This window comes from Pteropus vampyrus, unplaced genomic scaffold (assembly GCF_000151845.1).
Source record: "Pteropus vampyrus isolate Shadow unplaced genomic scaffold, Pvam_2.0 Scaffold357, whole genome shotgun sequence".
Lineage (NCBI taxonomy): Eukaryota > Metazoa > Chordata > Mammalia > Chiroptera > Pteropodidae > Pteropus > Pteropus vampyrus.
The window spans coordinates 532,057-551,485 of NW_011889138.1; the positions used below are offsets into that span (position 1 = coordinate 532,057).

A 19,429-nucleotide genomic window follows, 5' to 3' on the forward strand; every position below is an offset into this window, starting at 1 on the left:
GATCTCATCAACACTGAAACAACGTTGAACGAAATGATGTTTTTCAAGGACCTGCTGTATTCACAAACCTTTTACAAATGACATTCACACCACCATCACAGAAGTCCTGTTAGTTTGCACAAGTGTAGGGACTAGGGAGTATTTACATTTGGGGTTTCTTTTCAGGTCTGAAAACTATGCCTGAAACCAAAAAGTCAGCCCATCGGCGGGGAATTTGTGAAGATGAATCTTCCCACGGGGTGATAATGGAAAAATTCATCAAGGATGTTTCGCGTAACCCCAGATCAGGAAGGGCGCGGGAATGTAACGATCGGTCACCGAGGTTCCCCAGAAGGCCAGACCATGATTGGAGAGACATTTCATTCAACAAAAGGGAGTCGGTGATTCAGGAGAGGGGCTATGAAGGGAGTGCCTTTGGGGGAGGCTCTAAGTGTAACCCAAACCTTGTCTCCAGAAAGAGAGTTCTTGAAAGAAAAAGGCGCTATCAATTTGACATAGACGGGCAGGGCTCAATTCACGATCAGAAGGTCTGTCCAAGGAAGAGACCCTTTGAATGTAGTGAGATGAGGAAAGCCACGAGCACGAGCAGCCTTAGTTCCCCATCCTTCACCGTGTCACAGCCACTTGATTTTGGGGCCATGCCCTACGTGTGTGATGAGTGTGGGAGGGCTTTCAGTGTGATTTCAGAATTCGTCGAACACCAGATCATGCACACTAGGGAGAATCTCTATGAGTATGGTGAGTCCTTTATTCATAGTGTGGCTGTAAGTGAGGTTCAGAAAAGGCAGGCGAGAGGGAAATGCTTTGAATGTAAGGAGTGTGGGGAAACTTTTAACAAGAGTGCTGCTCTTGCCGAGCATCGGAAAATTCACGTGCGGAAGTATCTCACAGAATATAATGAGGACGAGTATGAGGAGCCCTTCATGCCCAGCCCAACCTTTAGCGAGCTTCAGAAAATATACGGAAAAGATAAATTCTATCAATGTAAAGTGTGTAAGGAAACCTTCCTTCATAGTTCTGCCCTGATTGACCACCAGAAAACCCATGGTAGAGACGACAAAGATACTGTGCGTGGGGAGGCTTTTAAACCCAGCCCGCCTCTCAGTGAGCTCCAGAAAATGTACGCTAAAGAGAAAATGTATGAATGTAAGGTGTGTAGAGAGACCTTCCACCACAGCTCAGCTCTGAAAGAACATCAGAAGATCCACACTAGAGCAAACCTATTTGAAAGTAAGGGTAAAGTGTGTGAGGAAACCTTTATTCCCAGCCAGTCTCTTAAAAGGCGGCAGAAAAGTTACTCCAAAGAAAAGCTCTACGACTTTAAAGATGGTGGGGTTACCTTTAGGCAAAGCTCAGAGCTCACTGAGCATCAGAAAATTCATTCTCGAAAGAACCTTTATGAAAGCAGAGGGTATGAGAAGTCTGTCATTCGTAGTGTGCCTTGCACTGATTCACAGAAGAGTCATACTATAACAAGACCACCTGAAAATGGGAGCGAGAAGGCGTTCACCATTAGCTCTAACCCTGATGACAACCAGAAGCTCCCCACTCAAAATGTCTGCGAGAGGAAGCCATATGAGAGGTCTGTTATTCATAGCTTAGCCTTCGCTAAAGCTCAGAGAAGTCATAGCACAGGGGGAACCAATAAACCAAAAGTGATTGCCGAGTCAACCATCCAGAGCTCAAGTGTTGTTGAACATCAGAAAGTCCACACTAGAGAGAATGCTTCAGAAAGAAAGAAATATCAGCGGTCCGTTATCCATAGCTTAGCTGCTTTCAGAGCTCCCAAAAGTCGCAGTGGAAGTGAATTTGAGTGTAGTGAGAGGGGAGAATCTTCCATTTATATCTCAGACCTTCGTGAACAGCAGAAAGCTCCTGCCAGAGAGAATCCTTATGAAGGGTGTGAGAATAACAACTGCAAGGATTCCGTCATACGCAGTGTGGCCCGTGCCGAACCTCAAAAAGGTCTTAACGCAGAGGGAGACAGTGAGTATAAGAAGGACGGCCAGTCTGTTTCCACTGTAAATGTCCGTGAACATCAGAAGGCTCGTGCTAAGAAGAAAAACATTGAGCGTCGGAACTGTGAGACCTCTGTAATTCATTCCTTACGTTTTGGTGAACCTCAAACATTTCTCCCTAGAGAGAAATTCTATGAATGTCTGGAGTGTGGAGAGTCCTTTGTTCATAGCTCGGACCTCACTGAGCATCAGAAGATTCACGATAGAAAGAAGACTTCTGGAAGTAGAAACTATGAACGATCTGTCATTCGCAGCTTAGCCTCCACTGACCCTCAGACAAGTTACGCTGAACAGTCAGTGGGGATGAGTTATGTTCAGCAGCCAGCACAGAGAAATTACAGTCAGCAGCCAGCGCAGACAAGCTATAGTCAGCAGCCTGTGCAGACAAGCTACAGTCAACAGCCTGAGCAGGCAAGCTGCAGTCAGCAGCCTGAGCAGGCAAGCTGCAGTCAGCAGTCTGTGCAGGCAAGCTACAGTCAGCAACCTGCGCAGGCAAGCTACAGTCAGCAGTCAGCATGGTCAAGTTATAATCAGAAGCCAGTGCAGACAAGTCACAAAGTTGTTCAACAGCCAGCACAGACAAGTTATGCTGAACAGCCAGTGGGCCAAGAATGTCAGGAGTGTGGACAATGCTTTGCAACCATTGAAGACCTCAGTGCGCATCAGAAGATCTATGCCCAAGAGGAGTTCCATGGTGGGAAGCAGCTTGGAGACTCTGTGATTCAGGGCGTAGGCCCGGATCGGCCTGAGCATGATGAGCCTGAGCAAGACAAGCTAGAGGAGCAAGATGAGCAGGGTGATCCTGAGGACACGATCTATGGGTGCAAGGACTGTGGGCTCGGCTTCGCGGATCGCGCAGACCTTAAGGACCACCAGAAAGTTCATGGCAGAGAGTATCTCATTGACACTCGTGAGTACACACACTCTGTCATTCACACCCATTCCGTGAGTGAGTATCAGAGAGATTACACCGGTGAGCAGCTCTACGAGTGCCCAGCATGTGGGGAGTGTTTTGTTCACAGCTCATTCCTCTTTGAGCATCAGAAAGTCCATGAGCAAGATCAGTTTTATGGCCATAGGAGGTATGATGAGCCTTTTGTGCAACCTTTGGTCATTAACCCCCAGAGGCCTCGTGCCCCACAAAAGAACCCTTCTACAGGGTTGTTCCTTCAGTGTCACGTATGTGGACAAGATTTTATTCATGGCTCTGTCCTTAATGACCATATGACGGTTCATACTGGAGGAAATTCACCTGAGCAGGGCCAGGGCAGTGGCAATGCCGTCAGCCCAGGTTTGGCCCTCACCGAGTTACAGAGAAGTCAGGCCGAAGAGAAACACTACGAATGTGAAACCTGCGGAGAATCCTTCCTTAGTCAGTCAGACCTTAAGGATCACATGAGAATTCATGAGAAAGATGAGCCCTATGATTATGGGGCTGCCTTTGTTCACACTTCATTTCTTACTGAGCCCCCCAAAAGAGATTCATCATTCTTTGAGTGCAAGGACTGTGGGAAATCCTTTATTCATAACACTGTTCTCACTAAACATCAGAAGTTTCATGTTGAAGAAGAGGAAGCAGCAGCCCAGGAAGTTGAAGCCAGTGTCCTTGTTCCAAGAGAAGTTCTCCGGATCCAGGGGTCAAATGTAGAAGCTGCGGAACCGGAGGTAGAGGCCACAGAGCCAGAAGTGGAGGCTGCAGAGCCGGAAGTGGAGGCTGCTGAGCCCAATGGAGAGGCTGAAGGGCCAGATGGGGAGGCTGCAGAGCCCAATGGGGAGGCCGAACAGCCCAATGGGGAGGCTGAACAGCCCAATGGGGATGCTGATGAGCCGGATGGTGCAGGGATTGAAGACCCCGAAGAAAGAGCTGAAGAGCCAGCAGGAAAGGCTGAAGAGCCAGCAGGAAAGGCTGAAGAGCCTGAGGGTGACACTGATGAGCCAGACGGTGCAGGGATTGAAGATCCAGAAGAAGAAGGTGATGATCAAGAGATTCAGGTTGAAGAACCATATTATGACTGCAGGGAGTGTGGAGAAACCTTCGCTTCCAACTCGGCCTATGGTGAGCACCTGAAAACCCATGCCAGGGTGATAATATTTGAGCCTGGAAGTATCTATGGGGAAAGCTCACACTACACTGAGCATGCCAGCACCAGCACCAGTGCTAGTGACAATGATAGGGCCGACGACAAGTATTTCAAATGTGACGTCTGCGGGCAGCTCTTTGGGGATCGCCTGTCCCTCGCTAGACACCAGAATACCCATACTGGCTGAGAAGACAGTGTAAAGGTTGGATAGCCCCTTTACCTAGAACTTTACCCTTATTTTCTAAACCACAGAGAAATGAAGCAACCCATAATATCAGAAGGAAACCTCTGGTGTGGGCACACCTGACTTTTAACATCAGACAACTCAGACTGTAAAGAAACTGAAGGCAGAGATCCCTTTGGTCCCTTAGCTCTCCCCACATCAAATGCCAGTGTGTGCATGGGAAAGCTGTAGCACAGAGCTTACATTTCACTTGAATAATCAGATTGAGGGAAGATCCTAAGAGATTCTGAGACTATGGAAATTGCCCCACCCAATTCTTAAGTGATTCTTCTGTAATCTACATATAATGTTTTCTGAGATGTATGTAAAATAGCAAATCATAGCAAAACAGTAAATCACAAAAACTTGGACTTCATTTCGTATACAAATAGTTTACTGTGCAGAGGTACTTGACCTGGTACTCTGATTTTTTTTTTTTTCGAGGAGGAGGAAGAGCAGCAAATTAGAATATATTTGTAAGCATCTTAGATCCTGAGCAAGATTAATTGTGTATTACTTTAACCCCATCAGTATCTTTCTGAATAATTGTGTACTATTCCTTATTCTTAAATAGTCTCATAAAGATGTAGGCATGAGAGAGGAAATGTCTTTTGCTCTTGGCTGTTTGGAAAAAAAAGAAGTGTTTTGAGCTTCCTTTTCAGCCATTCTGTCTACACCAACACTTTAGAACCTAATGCTGTATAAGCTTTTACAATATGTGGATTGACCTTTGTGACCCAATATGATCATTTGCAACACTACCTTGCAGTGATTCTCATGCAAAAATATTACAAGTTTTGTTCTTTTTTTTAACTAACTTAGTGTGTGTTGAATAGTGATTTACAAAGAAAAGCTGATACTTTTCTTTGTAAATCTTCTTTACCTTTTAAAGAGTGGGTTGCAACCATCACTAGCTCACAGGAGTGCCTAATGAAGGTTGAGAACCATCGGGAAAGGCTCTCATGTTGTAAATAAGAATGCAGGCTAACAACTTTCATCACTTCCTTTGTGCGCTTCCTGCCTTGTGACAAGTAGCAATGTGGCTTCGTTAGTATGTATTGCCACAAGTCAGTTTGCACCCTTGGTGCCCAGGAGCTAGTATCTTTAGAGCTTTCTGTCGCTGAACTTAATTCTCCTTCACCTGTCTGACCCTGAACCCCATGTTTAAGTTGCATTTTTAAAAATTTAAAGTCTTTACGGTCAACCCAAGCTTAACATGGACTCAGGTTCCCCGGCAGCCTTAATTTGTTTTGTTACCGTATGTTTCTTCTTCTTTCAGCTCTCCTGAGTATTTCTGAGCTATCCATTAGTGTCGTGTTTGTCTGATCGCATCAATTTCCCACTTAATCACAAGTTGACCTCATGGCTTGAGGTTTCCTGTGGCTTATTTTGTGGACCACCTGTGCTCCTTTGCTCCCCCTTCCCTCGCATAATGACTATTAAGAGATTTTTTGGCTTTGAGTTGGCTGGCAAAAAAAATTAAAAAATTTTAAAAACGCTTAAAAAGTATATCTGTGGAAGAAGTGAGCAAGAGATAAGAGCAGACAGTTTGGGCAAGCAGAATTAAAATACCTGCTGAAGGAATGTGTGTAGATTGCTCTTTCCTAGATCCGCATAGTTAGGGCTTAAGGTGAGCACATCAGGGCTGCTGAGAGTGCCAGGGTATGGGGAGGCAGGAGGAGAAGAGCATGAAGCAGAAACAAGTAAGCCAAAGAAAGGAGTCTTGACACGTCACCAGATCTAGGAGGGTGAGGAAGCAGACAGGAAACATCAGAAACAGATTGGAAATCCCAGGTGGTGAGAATGAATCGAGCAGGACGTCCTGGGCAGTTTAGAAGAAGGGGCCATTTCGATGGCATGATGTAGATGAGGGCCAGCTGCATAAACCAGAAGTTGGAATGGACATCTAGAAAAATGGGGGCAATGGAGCATTACATCAGAGAAGGACCCTTGAGATGGGAGCCATTGCTGACATCTTTGGGGTGAACTTGGGTTCATTCCTGTTGGCAGTATTACTTGGTCGAACTTTTTCAGAAAATAACTTGCCAAATGTCAGGGTGTCCATTCCAACCTTGTGATAATGAAAAATTAGGAACAACTTAAATGCCAAACAATGGGAGAAAGATTAAGTGAACGAATCTGTGGACTCTTATGCAGCTGTTTAAAAATGATAATCATGGAGAGTTATTTAGCAACATGGAAATATATTTACAGAATATTAAGTAGAAAAAGCAGGACACAGAATTATATTTATACTACAATTAATAACTTTTAAAATATATGCTTATAGTTAAAAGCTGTTGTGTTGTAGGCTTATAGTTGAGCAGTATTTTTTAAATTCTTCAATGTTTTTTATGGTAGTGTTACTAAAAAGTTTATAATCACGTTTTCATTGTGAAATAATTTGAACTCATTATCAGACATTTGGAAAATACAGAAAAGTGGAGGAAAAAGAAACTTATATTCCCACCATCCAAAGACAGATACTCCAGCATATTGTTTATTCTCGTTTCTGTGCACAAGTTTATGATTATAACTGTGTCAAAATGTGTATTCGAAATAGCTGTTACATTGTCTTTGTGGAATTATGGTTAAACACTTTTATCTTAAAGTTTTCAAATGTTCTTTATAATAGTGTTCTTATAACAAAGTTTATTATGTTCGTTTCCATCACAACCATAATACATACCCAGAGGAGGAATTAGAAAATACAGTAAAGTAGAAAAGGAAAAAAATGACCCATATTCCCAACACCCAACAACTGCTGTTAACATCTTGATCTGTTTCCTCCATCTTGTTTCAGTACACAAGCTTGTGATTATGACAGTGTTGAATATGTCTGCATAAAGTCTAAAGTGAAAAAAATATGGAAATTAATTAAAATAGTGTTGTCATTGTGGGATTATGGTTAAATATTTTGTCTCAAATTTCTTGAATGATCTTTGGTGTTTTGGTATTAAATCTTATGTATATTTTCATTGCAAATATAGTACATACTCATGGCAAACTTTGGGAAATTCAGTAAAGTGGAAGAAAAGAAACTCACCCATATTCCCAACACCTAACAATAATTCCTGTTAACATCTCTAATCTGTACACCAGTCTGTGATTATTAGGGTGTTAATGATAAGTATGCATAGAGTCAAAGATGGGAAGAAATATGGAAAACAGTTAAGAGATAGTTGTGTGGTTGTTGTGCGGTTATGGTTAAATATTTTGTCTTGATTTCCTTGAATGATCTTTAGCACAGTGTTTTGGTAATTCACCTTTATTACGTGTATTTCCATTATAAACACAGAACGTATTCATTGTAGAAACTTTGAAGTTGCAGAAATGTAGACGAGAAGCTCACCCATATTTTCACCATCCAAAGACTGTGGTTAACATCTTGATATATTTTTTCATCTTGTTTCTGTGCACAAGTTTTTGGTTTGTTAATATGGTTGTGGTCGTTCTATCTATCTGTAATAGTGTCAACAATAAAAATAAAGTTAAAAATAAGATAGTCTCTTTTGTCCATTTTAAGTGTTTGGGATTATTAAATATAGCTTTTTGTTGTTAAAATTATAAATCCAAAAATCTGCCTTCCTAGGCCTTTAAGTTTGGCTTACAAATCTTATTTCATGTTTAAGTATCGCACATTTCAAAATTATTTTCAAGGGATTTTTTTTTTTTTTAACGCCTACAGCACCTAGTACTCCTAGGTGGTCTACCATCCAAGTACTAAGCAGGCCCAACCCTGCTTAGCTTTTAAAATCTGACAAGATCAGGCACATTCAGGGTAGCACGGTTGTAGACCCTCCAAGGGATCTTTTAATAACTATGATTCTACATTTTTAACTGCACTTAGAAAATTAAAACATATGTTCTAATATTGTTTTTAAACTTGATAGTAACCACAAATATTTTAGTTACTTGGGTCGGTCAGCATTTTTTAATTTTAATCTTAAAATATGAGATTCTCTCAAGAACGATCACTTAACATAAAAGTGTTAATAATATGGTTTAGAATTTCTTTAAAGTTTGTATTCCTAAATCTTCTCTGATGTTAAAAGGTTTTTATCCTCAGAGGAGTCATTTCCCATTTTTTAACCTTATCACACCACCGGAAACATTCCAGGTAATTTGGCAGGCTATTGTCCCAGATAAATTGAGAGGAAATTTTTAAACATGCTGCTAATTCCATCACAACCAGAGATTTTCAGCCATGTTGCTAAATGGATCACTGTTGGCCACTGCTCTGGGTGGCACTATGCCCAATATGAGACTGTCGTATCCCCGACTCCATGACACAAAGGAGATGTTTACGTACTCGACATCCTTCTAATCCCCTGCAAATCACATGATTGAACTCCAAAGATTGAAAAGTGTACTTTTCATTGACTCTTGTTCTGTGCATATTCTCAGAACTTAACTTTCATTCACATTAAATTGAAAGCCTGTTGAATTTTGGTTCTCTTGTAGTGTCTGACTCTTTGATCACAACTTTGACAGTCCCATGATAAAGGGGCATCAGTGTAGGTTAGGATGAGAGGGTCAGTTATTTAAGATTGATTTCCTGAGGAATATATCATGGAAGGAAATTAGAGGAAGGGGATGAAGGGAAGGCCACATGGAGTTGCCTCACCAACACTTACACTCTTGGGAATTCCTTCAGCAGCACCTAAGTTGTCAGGGGTAACCACTCCTAGGCCACCGTGTGTGCTCCATGAGATTTGACCCCTCTCTGACCTCCGCTAATTGGTGCTCATGGATTCCCAGTATCCCATCAGAATGAGGCTGCATGTGGTGCTATTCGGGCTCCCTGAGCAGACAGACACACAGACATTCACTGACAGCAATGACTTGTCCCTGCTGCACAGAGGACTAGAGCTGTTCCGGTAACTTGTCCTTGAGGTCTAAGTCTTTAGCTGTGCCTTTGAGTCTCAGAGCCACCCAATATCGTTCCAGTCTACTACTAGTTTGCTTTACTTGGCCTGAGTTCATTATGTACAACCCCGCAAGAACCCTGATACAGAAGTTGATGCCAGAGAATGAGTTGGAGAAAACCCAGAGGGAAATGTGAGGTACTTGGAATTCAATATTGGGTCTTGGGATAGGTAACTGGAAGACCAAGGCAAGCGGCAGTAAAATACCCAATTATTGAGTGTGGTCAGTCATCTGTAGTCATCTTCCTGGGCCAAAGGGCTTTCTAGCTGCTGTCAGAGACAAACCCAAAGACTAAGATGATAGAAGATATCTACAAACATCTCAGGTCACGGGTTAAGTGGCTAAATCCCTAGCTTTGTCTTATTCGTAATGTGAAAAGTTCGGGCAGTCCTAGGGAAGTGGGATCCTGGCAATCAGAATGATGGTACTGAGGAGATTTGGAAAGATTGAGACCTGAGGTTCTAAAGAATGGGTTGGAGATGTGTCCCAACATAATTGCTTCTTCACGTTATACCATTGGAATACTCATTTCACCACTTCCCTCCCACACAAGAGAAAGTTGAGGGCGGTGCCGGCAAGAGGGGCAGTGGTTGAAAGGCTTTCTGATCTCTGTGGCGATTGTGGGGAAGCCACTTATAGGAAGCATGGCTGAAGTCCTGGGGGTTCTGATATAGATTCTTGGATGTGATACCCCCAAAAATGATTTATAGAGCAATATATAAAAGTCTAGATCTGAAAGAGGGCCACCATAGGGCCATTATACTAGAGTCACAACCTCCTTGAATCAGTTTGTCAAGAGACCACTTAAAGGAGAGTCCAGAGACCCTTGAGGAAGGACCTTGCTGTATATAACACTTCTGCCTTCCACCACACCTTCTGCAAAGGAGCCTGCAGCCTTTTACATAGATATTCCATTTGCTGGTAAACTTTTCAAGCACTAGTGTATGTTGCATCTAAACAAACACTGAATCTTGGGGACCAGAACTTTGCAAGGTAAAAAGCAATTAAGATATAACATGCTGTCTGCAGGGAAGCCAGCTCCCCAGAACTGGGCTTTGCATCTTCTAGCTACATTGTCCAAATTCTTCACCCCTCCCCTGGGAATGCATGAGTGAGAAGGAAGCCAAGACTGGTAGTGTATCCACCTTCCACCAGCCAGACATCTGGGGGCAGGTTGATCACACCAAGCTCCTTTCATCATAGGGCAGTATCTCATCTTCAATGGAACATAAACGTGTCCTGGATGTAGAATTTTATTTCCCTCCCCACCAGCCTCTTCTCAGTGTCTGGGAGCTTACTGCATGCTTCATATGCCACTGTGTACCATTTGTAGCAGTTATCACAACAATGCTTCATAACAAGCAAAACCTCAAAGACACAATAAATTTTATTTCTCATATATCTAGGATCGGCTGAAGAATGGCTAGGTGGCTCTGCTTCTCTTGGCTAGGCTTGTTCACGTGTCAAGATTGGCTGGCTGTCAGCTGTTGCAGGCTGGGGGTGGATGAGAGACATCTACATGTCTTTCATCCTCTTCAGACTAGTGGACCACCTCCTTTGGTGGCGGCAAGAGTGCAAGAAAGGGAACACGTGAAAATATACAAGGCCTCTCGAGGCCTAGACTTGGAACTAGTATGCTGTCACTTTTACCTCATTCTTTTGGCCAAAGCAAGTCACCTAGGATGGGGAATGTACTCTGCCTTTAGAAAAAGAATTCTAAAGCCAGATGACAAAGTGTAGTCTTTAGTGTTTATTTTACAGCAAGCCATTATAGAGACAGCAAGCACCCCAAACAGTGAGAGTGACCCCACCTCGCTCCTTCCCTGGGAACTGCAGTCAGCATGTCAGCATCAAGCTACCATAGCTTTAAAATGTGTCCTTCAGCATCAGTGCTTTATCTTGATTTATTGTGTGTGTCCCAACATAATTGCTTCTTCACTTTATACCATTTCGGCTTAAAAAAGGTTTCATTGGAACACTCTACTTTCAGATGGCAGGAAAACTTGCACTAACAAACTGAACGCAACAGCTAATGTCATACTCAAAAGTGAAAAGCTGAAAGTTTTTCCTTTGTCAGGAACGAAACCAGGACACCCACTTTCTCTCTCTCTCTCTCTCTCTCGCTCTCTCGCTCTCTCGCTCACACACACACACACACACCCCTATTTAACATACTACTGATAGTCCTAGACAAAGAAATCAGGGAAGAAAAAGAAATATAAGGAATCCGAATTGTAAAAGAAGTAAAAGTCCTCTCTCTCCCTCCCTCCCTCCCACGCCCCCCCCCCTTTTTCTTTTAATACCATGGAAGGTAACATTCATAGGTTCTGGAGTTTATTCCATCTAAACTTCCCCCTTAATTTGGAAAAGAAGGGACAGAATGTTGTCTTGTGTGTTTCTGGAGTGAGGAGGGGAGAAGCCGTCCTTCTAAGGTCAAATGTTACCTAGACCAACTGGTAAGAGCACCCATCCCAGAACCAAGCTGAGTCTGGCTTCGAATCCCAGCTTCCCCTGTCCTAGATACTCCTAAACAGCTTTCTGTTTTCATTTCCTACAAACCAGAGATAATAATATCTGTCTAGGACTGGCTGTATAATCTGGGGACCCAGTGAAATATTAAAATATTGGATCCCATGTTCAGACATTAAGAATTTCATACATGCACAGAAGACCATTAAATCTACCTAGGAACACATCCTGAATCCTATTCCCCACACAGGAATGGGTGTTCTGGGGCTTGGCTGTGGTGAAAGGTGGGGGCTGGTGACACAGTGAGCCCTGAGTTCAGATTCTCCATTGTTTACCTTCTCAATGAGGAAATGGAGTCTCAATGGTCTACAACTATCATCCAGTCGACCTATGAGTGAGGGATCAGGAGTCCCTCTCATCCCCTACTCAGCAGTGTCCTCCGGGGTGAGAGGCAGTGATTCTGGCCTGGACCTGAAGGAATGCTCACCTCCACCCGGCCCTCTGGATCCAGGGGAGGGGTGGGGGACCCTCCCAGACCCCAAAAGGCCTTCTAGGGTCAACTGCTTTCTGCCCTGGGCTCCAGCCATTGTCCTTCTTTCTATTCTTCCAACACCACACAAGTCTCCATTTCTGAGCCTTTGCACTGGCTGTTCCCTCTGCCCAGAACACATCTGCACATATCAGTTTGTCTTGTTTCTTGGGCTCCTTCAGAGCTTTGCCCTAATGTTATCTTTTTAGGGATACTCTCCTTGGCTATCCTGAAACTGCAACACTTCCCAAACACCCCACCCACCATATACTCCCTAACTTTAATTTTTCTCTGTAATACTACATTCCATTATCTGATTCACTATTGACTTTACTTACATTTTATTGTCTCTCTTTCGCATTAGCAAAGAAATGTCACAAGTTCAGGGTTTTATGTCAATTCGGTCCCCTACTGTATTCTTAGCACCTAGATCAGTGCCTGGCAGTTGGTCTCAATAACTGTTAGTTAAATGAGCAGTCAGTCACATATTTGGGCTCTGGATCCAGACTTCCTGGGATTGAGTCCCAGCTTTGCTACTGGCCAACTGTGTTGCCTTGGGCATGTATTTTGAAACCTCCTGACCTCAGTTTCCTCATTTGTAAGACAGGGTTGTTTTCATGGTTCAAGGAAGAAATCCATGTAGCCTGGTTACTCTCCTATAAATGTCGGTTAATTTTTTTTTCAGCTTCAACAAATGAATTTATAAGTAACTTGTTTCACCAACAATCCTATACAATGCCTACCCTAACTCCACCCCAAATACTTCAAGCAAATCCTTTATTTATCATTGCATCCATTTCTTAAAAACTTGTTATAATCATTAAACCAAAGATTATATATTTGATGTATAACACTGGAATTAAGAGACTATGGGAAGATAATCAGTTTTTAAATATATCAAGGACTAGGACATGGCAGTAAATGGCTGAGGTAGGATAGAGGATAACATTGAGAGGATTCTGGACTACAGCAACCACATATTCACAAACACAAATTAATTCCATCTTCCAACACTTGCTAAGGCTGTGTCCCTTTGTTCTACTTCTCAGCTACTTTTTCATAAAGTTACTGGTATATAAAAATGACTCAGGCACACTTGCCTCACATTCAAATTCATGCCTCTGCAAGATTAGATACCTTCAGAACACCCTCCTAGACTCTGCATCCAATAAATAGCTAGTGTTGCTTATCACTGGTACCATATTCTTTTTGCCTGAAATACCCGACATTTCGTCAAAAACCAGATTCAATTCTCTTCTCCTATGAAGTCTTACTAGAATAAGATCTTGTTCTGTTCCTTCTGTTATTGTTCTTTGCACACTAGAATTTACTTAACTGTTTACTTGCCAAATAGCTGGAAAGGTTAATCAGTTTAAGAAAAAAGTCCCAAATCAATACACAATTTTTACTGCATCTTTAAAATATCACAGGTAAGTCTGAAGAATCATCCAACATCTTGGTGTTTCTGTAGCTGGACAACTTTGACCTTATTTAACAGCCTGCTGAACTGTTCCTTTTTTCAGAAACATAAATACCATCCCAAAATTTTCTGATATCCTTATTTTTCACTGTTGTGGCTTGTTGAATCAAAGCAGCTGAATTTGATACAAATTCAATGTCGTTTCCTTCAAGAATTAATATCTTTCTGGCTTGAGATACTGAACAAGCAACACCTGACCTCATCTGAATCCTGCGGATGTATTTCTCACCCAGGAAATTTCTAATTTCAACAAGAGAACCATTCTGAATAATGACGTTGATGGGGAAGTGAGCATACACAGACCTCATCTTGTAACAGAAGCCCAGTGTAACACCCTTGATCATGTTCTGCACATGACTATACATGGTGCAAACAGTAGCCAGTTTCTTTCTATTTCCCCACCATTTGTCAACCCAGAGCCTCTTCTTTTTCTTTCCAAGGAGACTGAGTTCTACATTGATGTGATTGAAGTCTCTCCGCAGGGTGCCTCTAGGGCCCTTCACAATAACTGAGTGTCCCTTCAGAGTGATATTCACATTTTCTGGAATGTCGACAGCCTGATTGCTGAGAATGGTCTTCATCCTTGCAGTAGATGCAGCAAAAAGAGCACGGCAGTTAATTTTGCTATTATTATCACAGCTGTACTCCAGACACCCACTGTATTAGTTTCCTTTTTGTTTGTTTTTATTTTTTCCTGCTTTGTAGAGAGATAATCAACAAATAAAAATTGTATAATAAGTCTTAAAATTAGGTAGTGTCAAACCTCCAGTTTGCTCTTCAATATTGTGTTGGGTATCCTGGGTCTTTTGCCTCCATAGGAACTTTAGAATCAGTTTACTGATATCCACAAAATCAAAGAGGTTTTCAAAATAATGCCAGATTCATCAGTTTAGAGGTCCTTGGCTCCTCTGGGCCTGTGTTCCAAGTCTGAATTGCAGCCTGGCCAGGAATCATTCTGCAGCTCCCCCAGACACTCTCCCCCTCAGAAGATGGGTCTCTGTCTCAGCTCTGGATTTTCCAGGGCTTCTTTCTCTCACCTGGGCTGAGTCCCTGGATGATCAGGTCAGGTACAGACCTGAGTTTGTTTCTTCTTCCAACCTCATCTGCCTGTGGCTATGGGCCATTTCTCTGAGCCTGAGTTTCCTCATCTGGGAGCTCATCCTTCCCCCACTTCCCACCTCTACTCTCTAGTACCAGCTCTGTGTTTCCTGGGGGCAAATTAGTTAACCTTTCAGAGCTTCCGCTTACTTGGCTATTTAACCATTTCATGCCTCAGTTTGTCATCTGTAAAATGGTGATGATAATACTCCTTACCTAATAGGGTTTTGAGGAATGGTCATTACATTTGTGTTAAGGCTTAGATCAGAGCTGGCATAGGGCAAATGTCCAAGAAACATTAACCATTATGACCTCATTATCATCATCACCATGATGTATGAAATAATTATTGCACATTTCAGTACACTGTCCCCACATATGCTGAATCCTTGATGAATGTGCTCTGGTTAAATACAATGGCTCTTAAACTCAAGAAAACATCCTCTACCTTGCTCATGAAAAGAGAATGTAAAATAGAACTATGCTGAGATACTGTTTCTCAATCTTCATTTTGGAAAAATTTAAAAGCATAATATAACTGAGAACTCAGGCACACACAGGTTGGTAGGGGTCTAATATGCAGCAGTGTCTATGGAAGGCAATTTAGAAATCTCTATCAAAATGAAATATGCATGTGCCTTTTGCCTCAGCAATTCCACTTCAGGGGATTTGTCTTACCAGTAGATTTACAGACCAGTAGAATAGCTGAAAGTCAAGGTTATGCACTCAGTATGGAATGCAGTAGCAAAGGACTGAAAACTGTCCAGCAGTCAGGAAGCAGTTAAATAAATAAGGTCACAACCATATAACAGAATCTAAACAGCTGTTGGAAAACAGTGAGCAAACTTTGTCCTGATGTGAAAAGTTCTCCGAGATATACTGATTAGTAAAAAGAATTCAGGCACAGAACAGTGGGTAAACTGTGCCACCTTCTGTATAAAAAAAAGGAGAAAATGAGAATACAAGTATTTATGCAAATGTAAAATATAGGTATCACATTTGTACAAATACGTAATTATACATAACAGTGAATATGTATTATAACAATGTATGTATTATATATAATTACATTTTATGTTACTTTATATATCAATGTATTCTTAAATGTGGTATTATAAATTATCACATCTTTAAAACATAACATTTTATATTTTAAAATACACTTATATTACAGATATATATATATACAGAATATATATTATAGTGTAGCTATATGTACATAATAAAGATCAGTGATAATCACACATGTGTGCATATGCATGTTTGTACAACATGCATACATATATCTATGGGCATGAATAGTGAAAGTACACAAAATAATTTCATTGGTTACCTGTGTGCATGTGGTTTATAGCATGCAAAAAATTGGTGGGTGACGCACATGCACACACTGTGAGAAGATTTTTTTCCACTGAATAATTATTTATTTAAAAAATTTTAGACTTATGAGGTGATCATTTCTAAGATACAAATGTCTAGTCACTATGTCAGAAACTAATATAATATTGTATGTCAACTATACTGAAAAAGTAAATGTAAAAAAACTTAAACCATGTATTAACTATTCAAAAATATAACCAAAACACGTTAAGGAAGAAGAGCCCCAGCACCTAGCGCTTCAGGCGCCTCCCCCTCCGGGTCCAGCCCAGCCTTCGCGCGCCCCGCTGCGGAACCCGTAAGAGCGGGCTGGCCGCGGGCAGAGCGCACGCGCAGACTCCGCACAGCGCATGCGCCGCGGATTTGGGCGCGAAATCCGAGGCAGAGCGGTTCAGTCAGGCGAGGACGTCTGCCAGAGGAGGTGAGAACGCGTGGGCGCCGGTCGAGCAAGTGTGTGTGCGCGGCGCAAGGGACCGGGACGAGGCCGGAGGGGACGCGAGGGCGAGGTGCGAGCTTGCTGTCGGGCTGGGAAGGTCTCAGGGTGCGAGAAGCCCAGGGCGGCAGAGTGCGGGCCTCCAGGAGGATGCCATGACCGGCCGGGCGGCGACGGGCGGGCACCTCTGCGGTGAAGAGCGAGGGGAGGGAGGATGGGCCGCGCGCGGGGACAGGAGCAGCCCCAGGTCGCTGAGGCGACCCGAAGGCACTCTGGCGGCCTCTCCTGCCCCATTTCTGCACCTCAGGCCCCACTTCCGGTCCTCCGAGGCCTTCGGCCCTCTGCCTTCTGGACGAGACAGGTCAGCCAGCTCTGCCCTGCAGTCAAGGTCCGCCCTTAGCCCTGACCCTCACCCTCGGATTCCGGCTCCGATCTTCCTCCCTGGCCCTGCCCTTGTCCCCTCCTCAGCTCTCCCAGCTCCCCCTCGTTCTGAGCCCACCGCCCACCACAGCCCCAACCTTGCTCCGTCCTCCTCCCACCCGGCTCTGGCCACCTTTCTCAAAGCACCGCCCCTCTGCCCCTTTGCCTCTTTTTAAAAACGTATTACCTGCTTTAGAAAATTACTTCAAAATGCTTTTCAGTTACAGGTGACATGCAATGCTATGTTAGTTTCAGATGCACAACAGTACTTAGATGTTTATAGACTTTACAAAGGGGTCCCCCCATAAGTCCAGTGCCCACCCAGTACTCCGGTCCCCATCTCTGCGCCGCCTCCTCTGCCTTGGCCGCGCCCCTCCTCTGTGTCTCCCTCTGTCCCGGCTGCGGACCCTTCCTCTCCCTCAGCCCTGCCACGCCTTCCTCTGGGTCCTCCGCTACTTCAGTCCTTATCCCCTCTGTGTCGCCTGCCTGAGCCAGCCATAAGCCTCCATTTCCGGCCCTGTCCCTCTTTTCTGCTCTTCCTCTTTGCCGCGCCACACTCCTCTGCTCTGCCTCCTTTCTCTTGCCTTGGCATCCCTCTTCCTTTTGCTCCCTACTGTCTTGTTTCCTCCTCCAGTCGTAGTCTCTTAGTCTCCATTCCCTTCTTTGGACACTTTCAGCTCTACTCGTCTGGAAGCTCTTCCCTACTCTGAAATAAGAGTAAATTTTTAGGGACTCGGTTTTTCAAAAAACACTTAACGTGATAGCTGCTTTTGTCACTGTACTTGTTGACACGACTTCCTCCGTGTTTCCCACAACCCCTTGGGAGGAAGAAGGGACCATTAGGGTAGAAAGTGTAAATACTACCTTTATTCTTTTAGGAAATTTACTTGCTGCACTATTTTGGTTCAAAACTCATTTCTGCATTAAATTACATCATACACATTTTTGCCTGACTATAAAGCATTTTTCTTAATAGTAGATTAAAAAATTGATTCTTCAGGGTAGTATGTCTCATGATTTTCAGCTCCCGCCTTATTTAAACCTTACATCAGCATGAGAAAGTTTTCCTTATTTTTCCTCATTTTAACAGATGAGAAAAACTAAATTCAGAGAAGTGCTACTAATTGCCCAGGTTTTCACATCATTTAATAGAGAATACAGGAACTGTTTAGTTCTTGTATGTCAAATAAATATTTAACAACAAATGCTCATAGATAATCCCCTGGTACAGTGTTTTGGTTTACTTTCTAGTGTTTCTTCCTATGCTTTATATGGTTAAGTATATAGAGTCTATGTACAAGTTTGTTTCCTGCTTTTTTCACTTAATATTATAACCCAGATGTTTCCCCCAACTATATAACGCAGCTAAAAATATTTTAGTGATATATATTTTATATACAGAAAAGGTCCCAAATGATAAGTGTAGGGCTCAGTTTTCACAGTGAATATACTGTGTCTGTGTTATGAGCTCCTAGATTAAGAAATAGAACATTACCAGCTTTCCAGAAGCCCTTTATGCTGTCCCCTCCCAGACATTACTACTGCCGTCCCAGTCCCAGTGGTAACCACTCTTCTGACTTCTAACACTTAAGATTTGTTTTGCCTGTTTTTGACCTTTATGTAAATGGAATCATGTGGACTTTTTTTTTTTTTTTTAAGCTGGTTTCTTTCACTCAACGGCAAGATACATCCATGTTTTCAATTCTGTTTAGAGGTCCAGTGCATGTATATACTATTCTACCATGGCTCTGTCTCCTTGAACACTTACTATTGTCTGATTTTTTCATTTTGAGCATTCTGGAGGGTGTGTGGTGACATCTCATTGTGGTGTTAATTCATACTTCTCTGATAACTAATGAAGTTGAGCCCTGTTTTGTAGTTTATTGGCCATTTAGCTATCTTTTTTTGTGCAATACTACTCAAATCTTTGAACCTTGTTGCTTATATTGTCTGCTTTTTCTCACTGATTTGTATGAGTCCTTTATATATTTTGCGTATGAATCCAATCCTTTGTAGGATATTCCTACGGTAAGGCTCTTTCCTCATTCTGTATAGTAATCCATAGTTTTAATCCATTTATATTTTGGAATGAAATCCTTCTGTGGCTCATCAAATTAATTCAGTTCATTGTGGTTAGGGGTTCAAGGCTTTTTTCCTTTCAGTGCCATTTCTGAAATATTTCTAGCCTATGCCTGTGGATTTTCCAGACCTGGGAATGAGATTCAGGTAGCATCATGTCTGTAGATGTGCGCATCTCTGTGAATGTGTATTTAGGCATTTGTGTGAGATGAGCTAACTCCCTTCAGATCTCCTCCACGCCACTGTCCAGTCCTAACTATGCAAACCATTTGTAAGTCTCTGTATGTAATTTC

General features: G+C 42.7%; 1 protein-coding gene and 2 pseudogenes across 12 annotated transcripts in view; 1 reads left to right on the plus strand and 2 right to left on the minus strand.

The window, feature by feature from the left end:
• Nucleotides 1–7,823, plus strand: part of PEG3 (paternally expressed 3) — a 30,862-nt gene extending 23,039 nt beyond the window's left edge. For 11 of the 12 annotated variants that reach the window (XM_023522767.1, XM_011379187.2, XM_023522766.1 and 8 more), the window contains one exon: nucleotides 166–4,286. In XM_023522767.1, the coding sequence (XP_023378535.1) occupies nucleotides 166–4,286 (4,121 nt within the window). Of the gene's footprint in view, nucleotides 1–165 lie in introns of all 12 variants that reach the window. The other variant, XM_011379186.2, reaches the window with a different exon arrangement.
• A 178-nt stretch (nucleotides 7,824–8,001) lies between these two features.
• Nucleotides 8,002–8,120, minus strand: LOC111731256 (annotated as a pseudogene).
• A 5,432-nt stretch (nucleotides 8,121–13,552) lies between these two features.
• Nucleotides 13,553–14,336, minus strand: LOC105304874 (annotated as a pseudogene).
• Nucleotides 14,337–19,429: the final 5,093 nt, after the last annotated feature.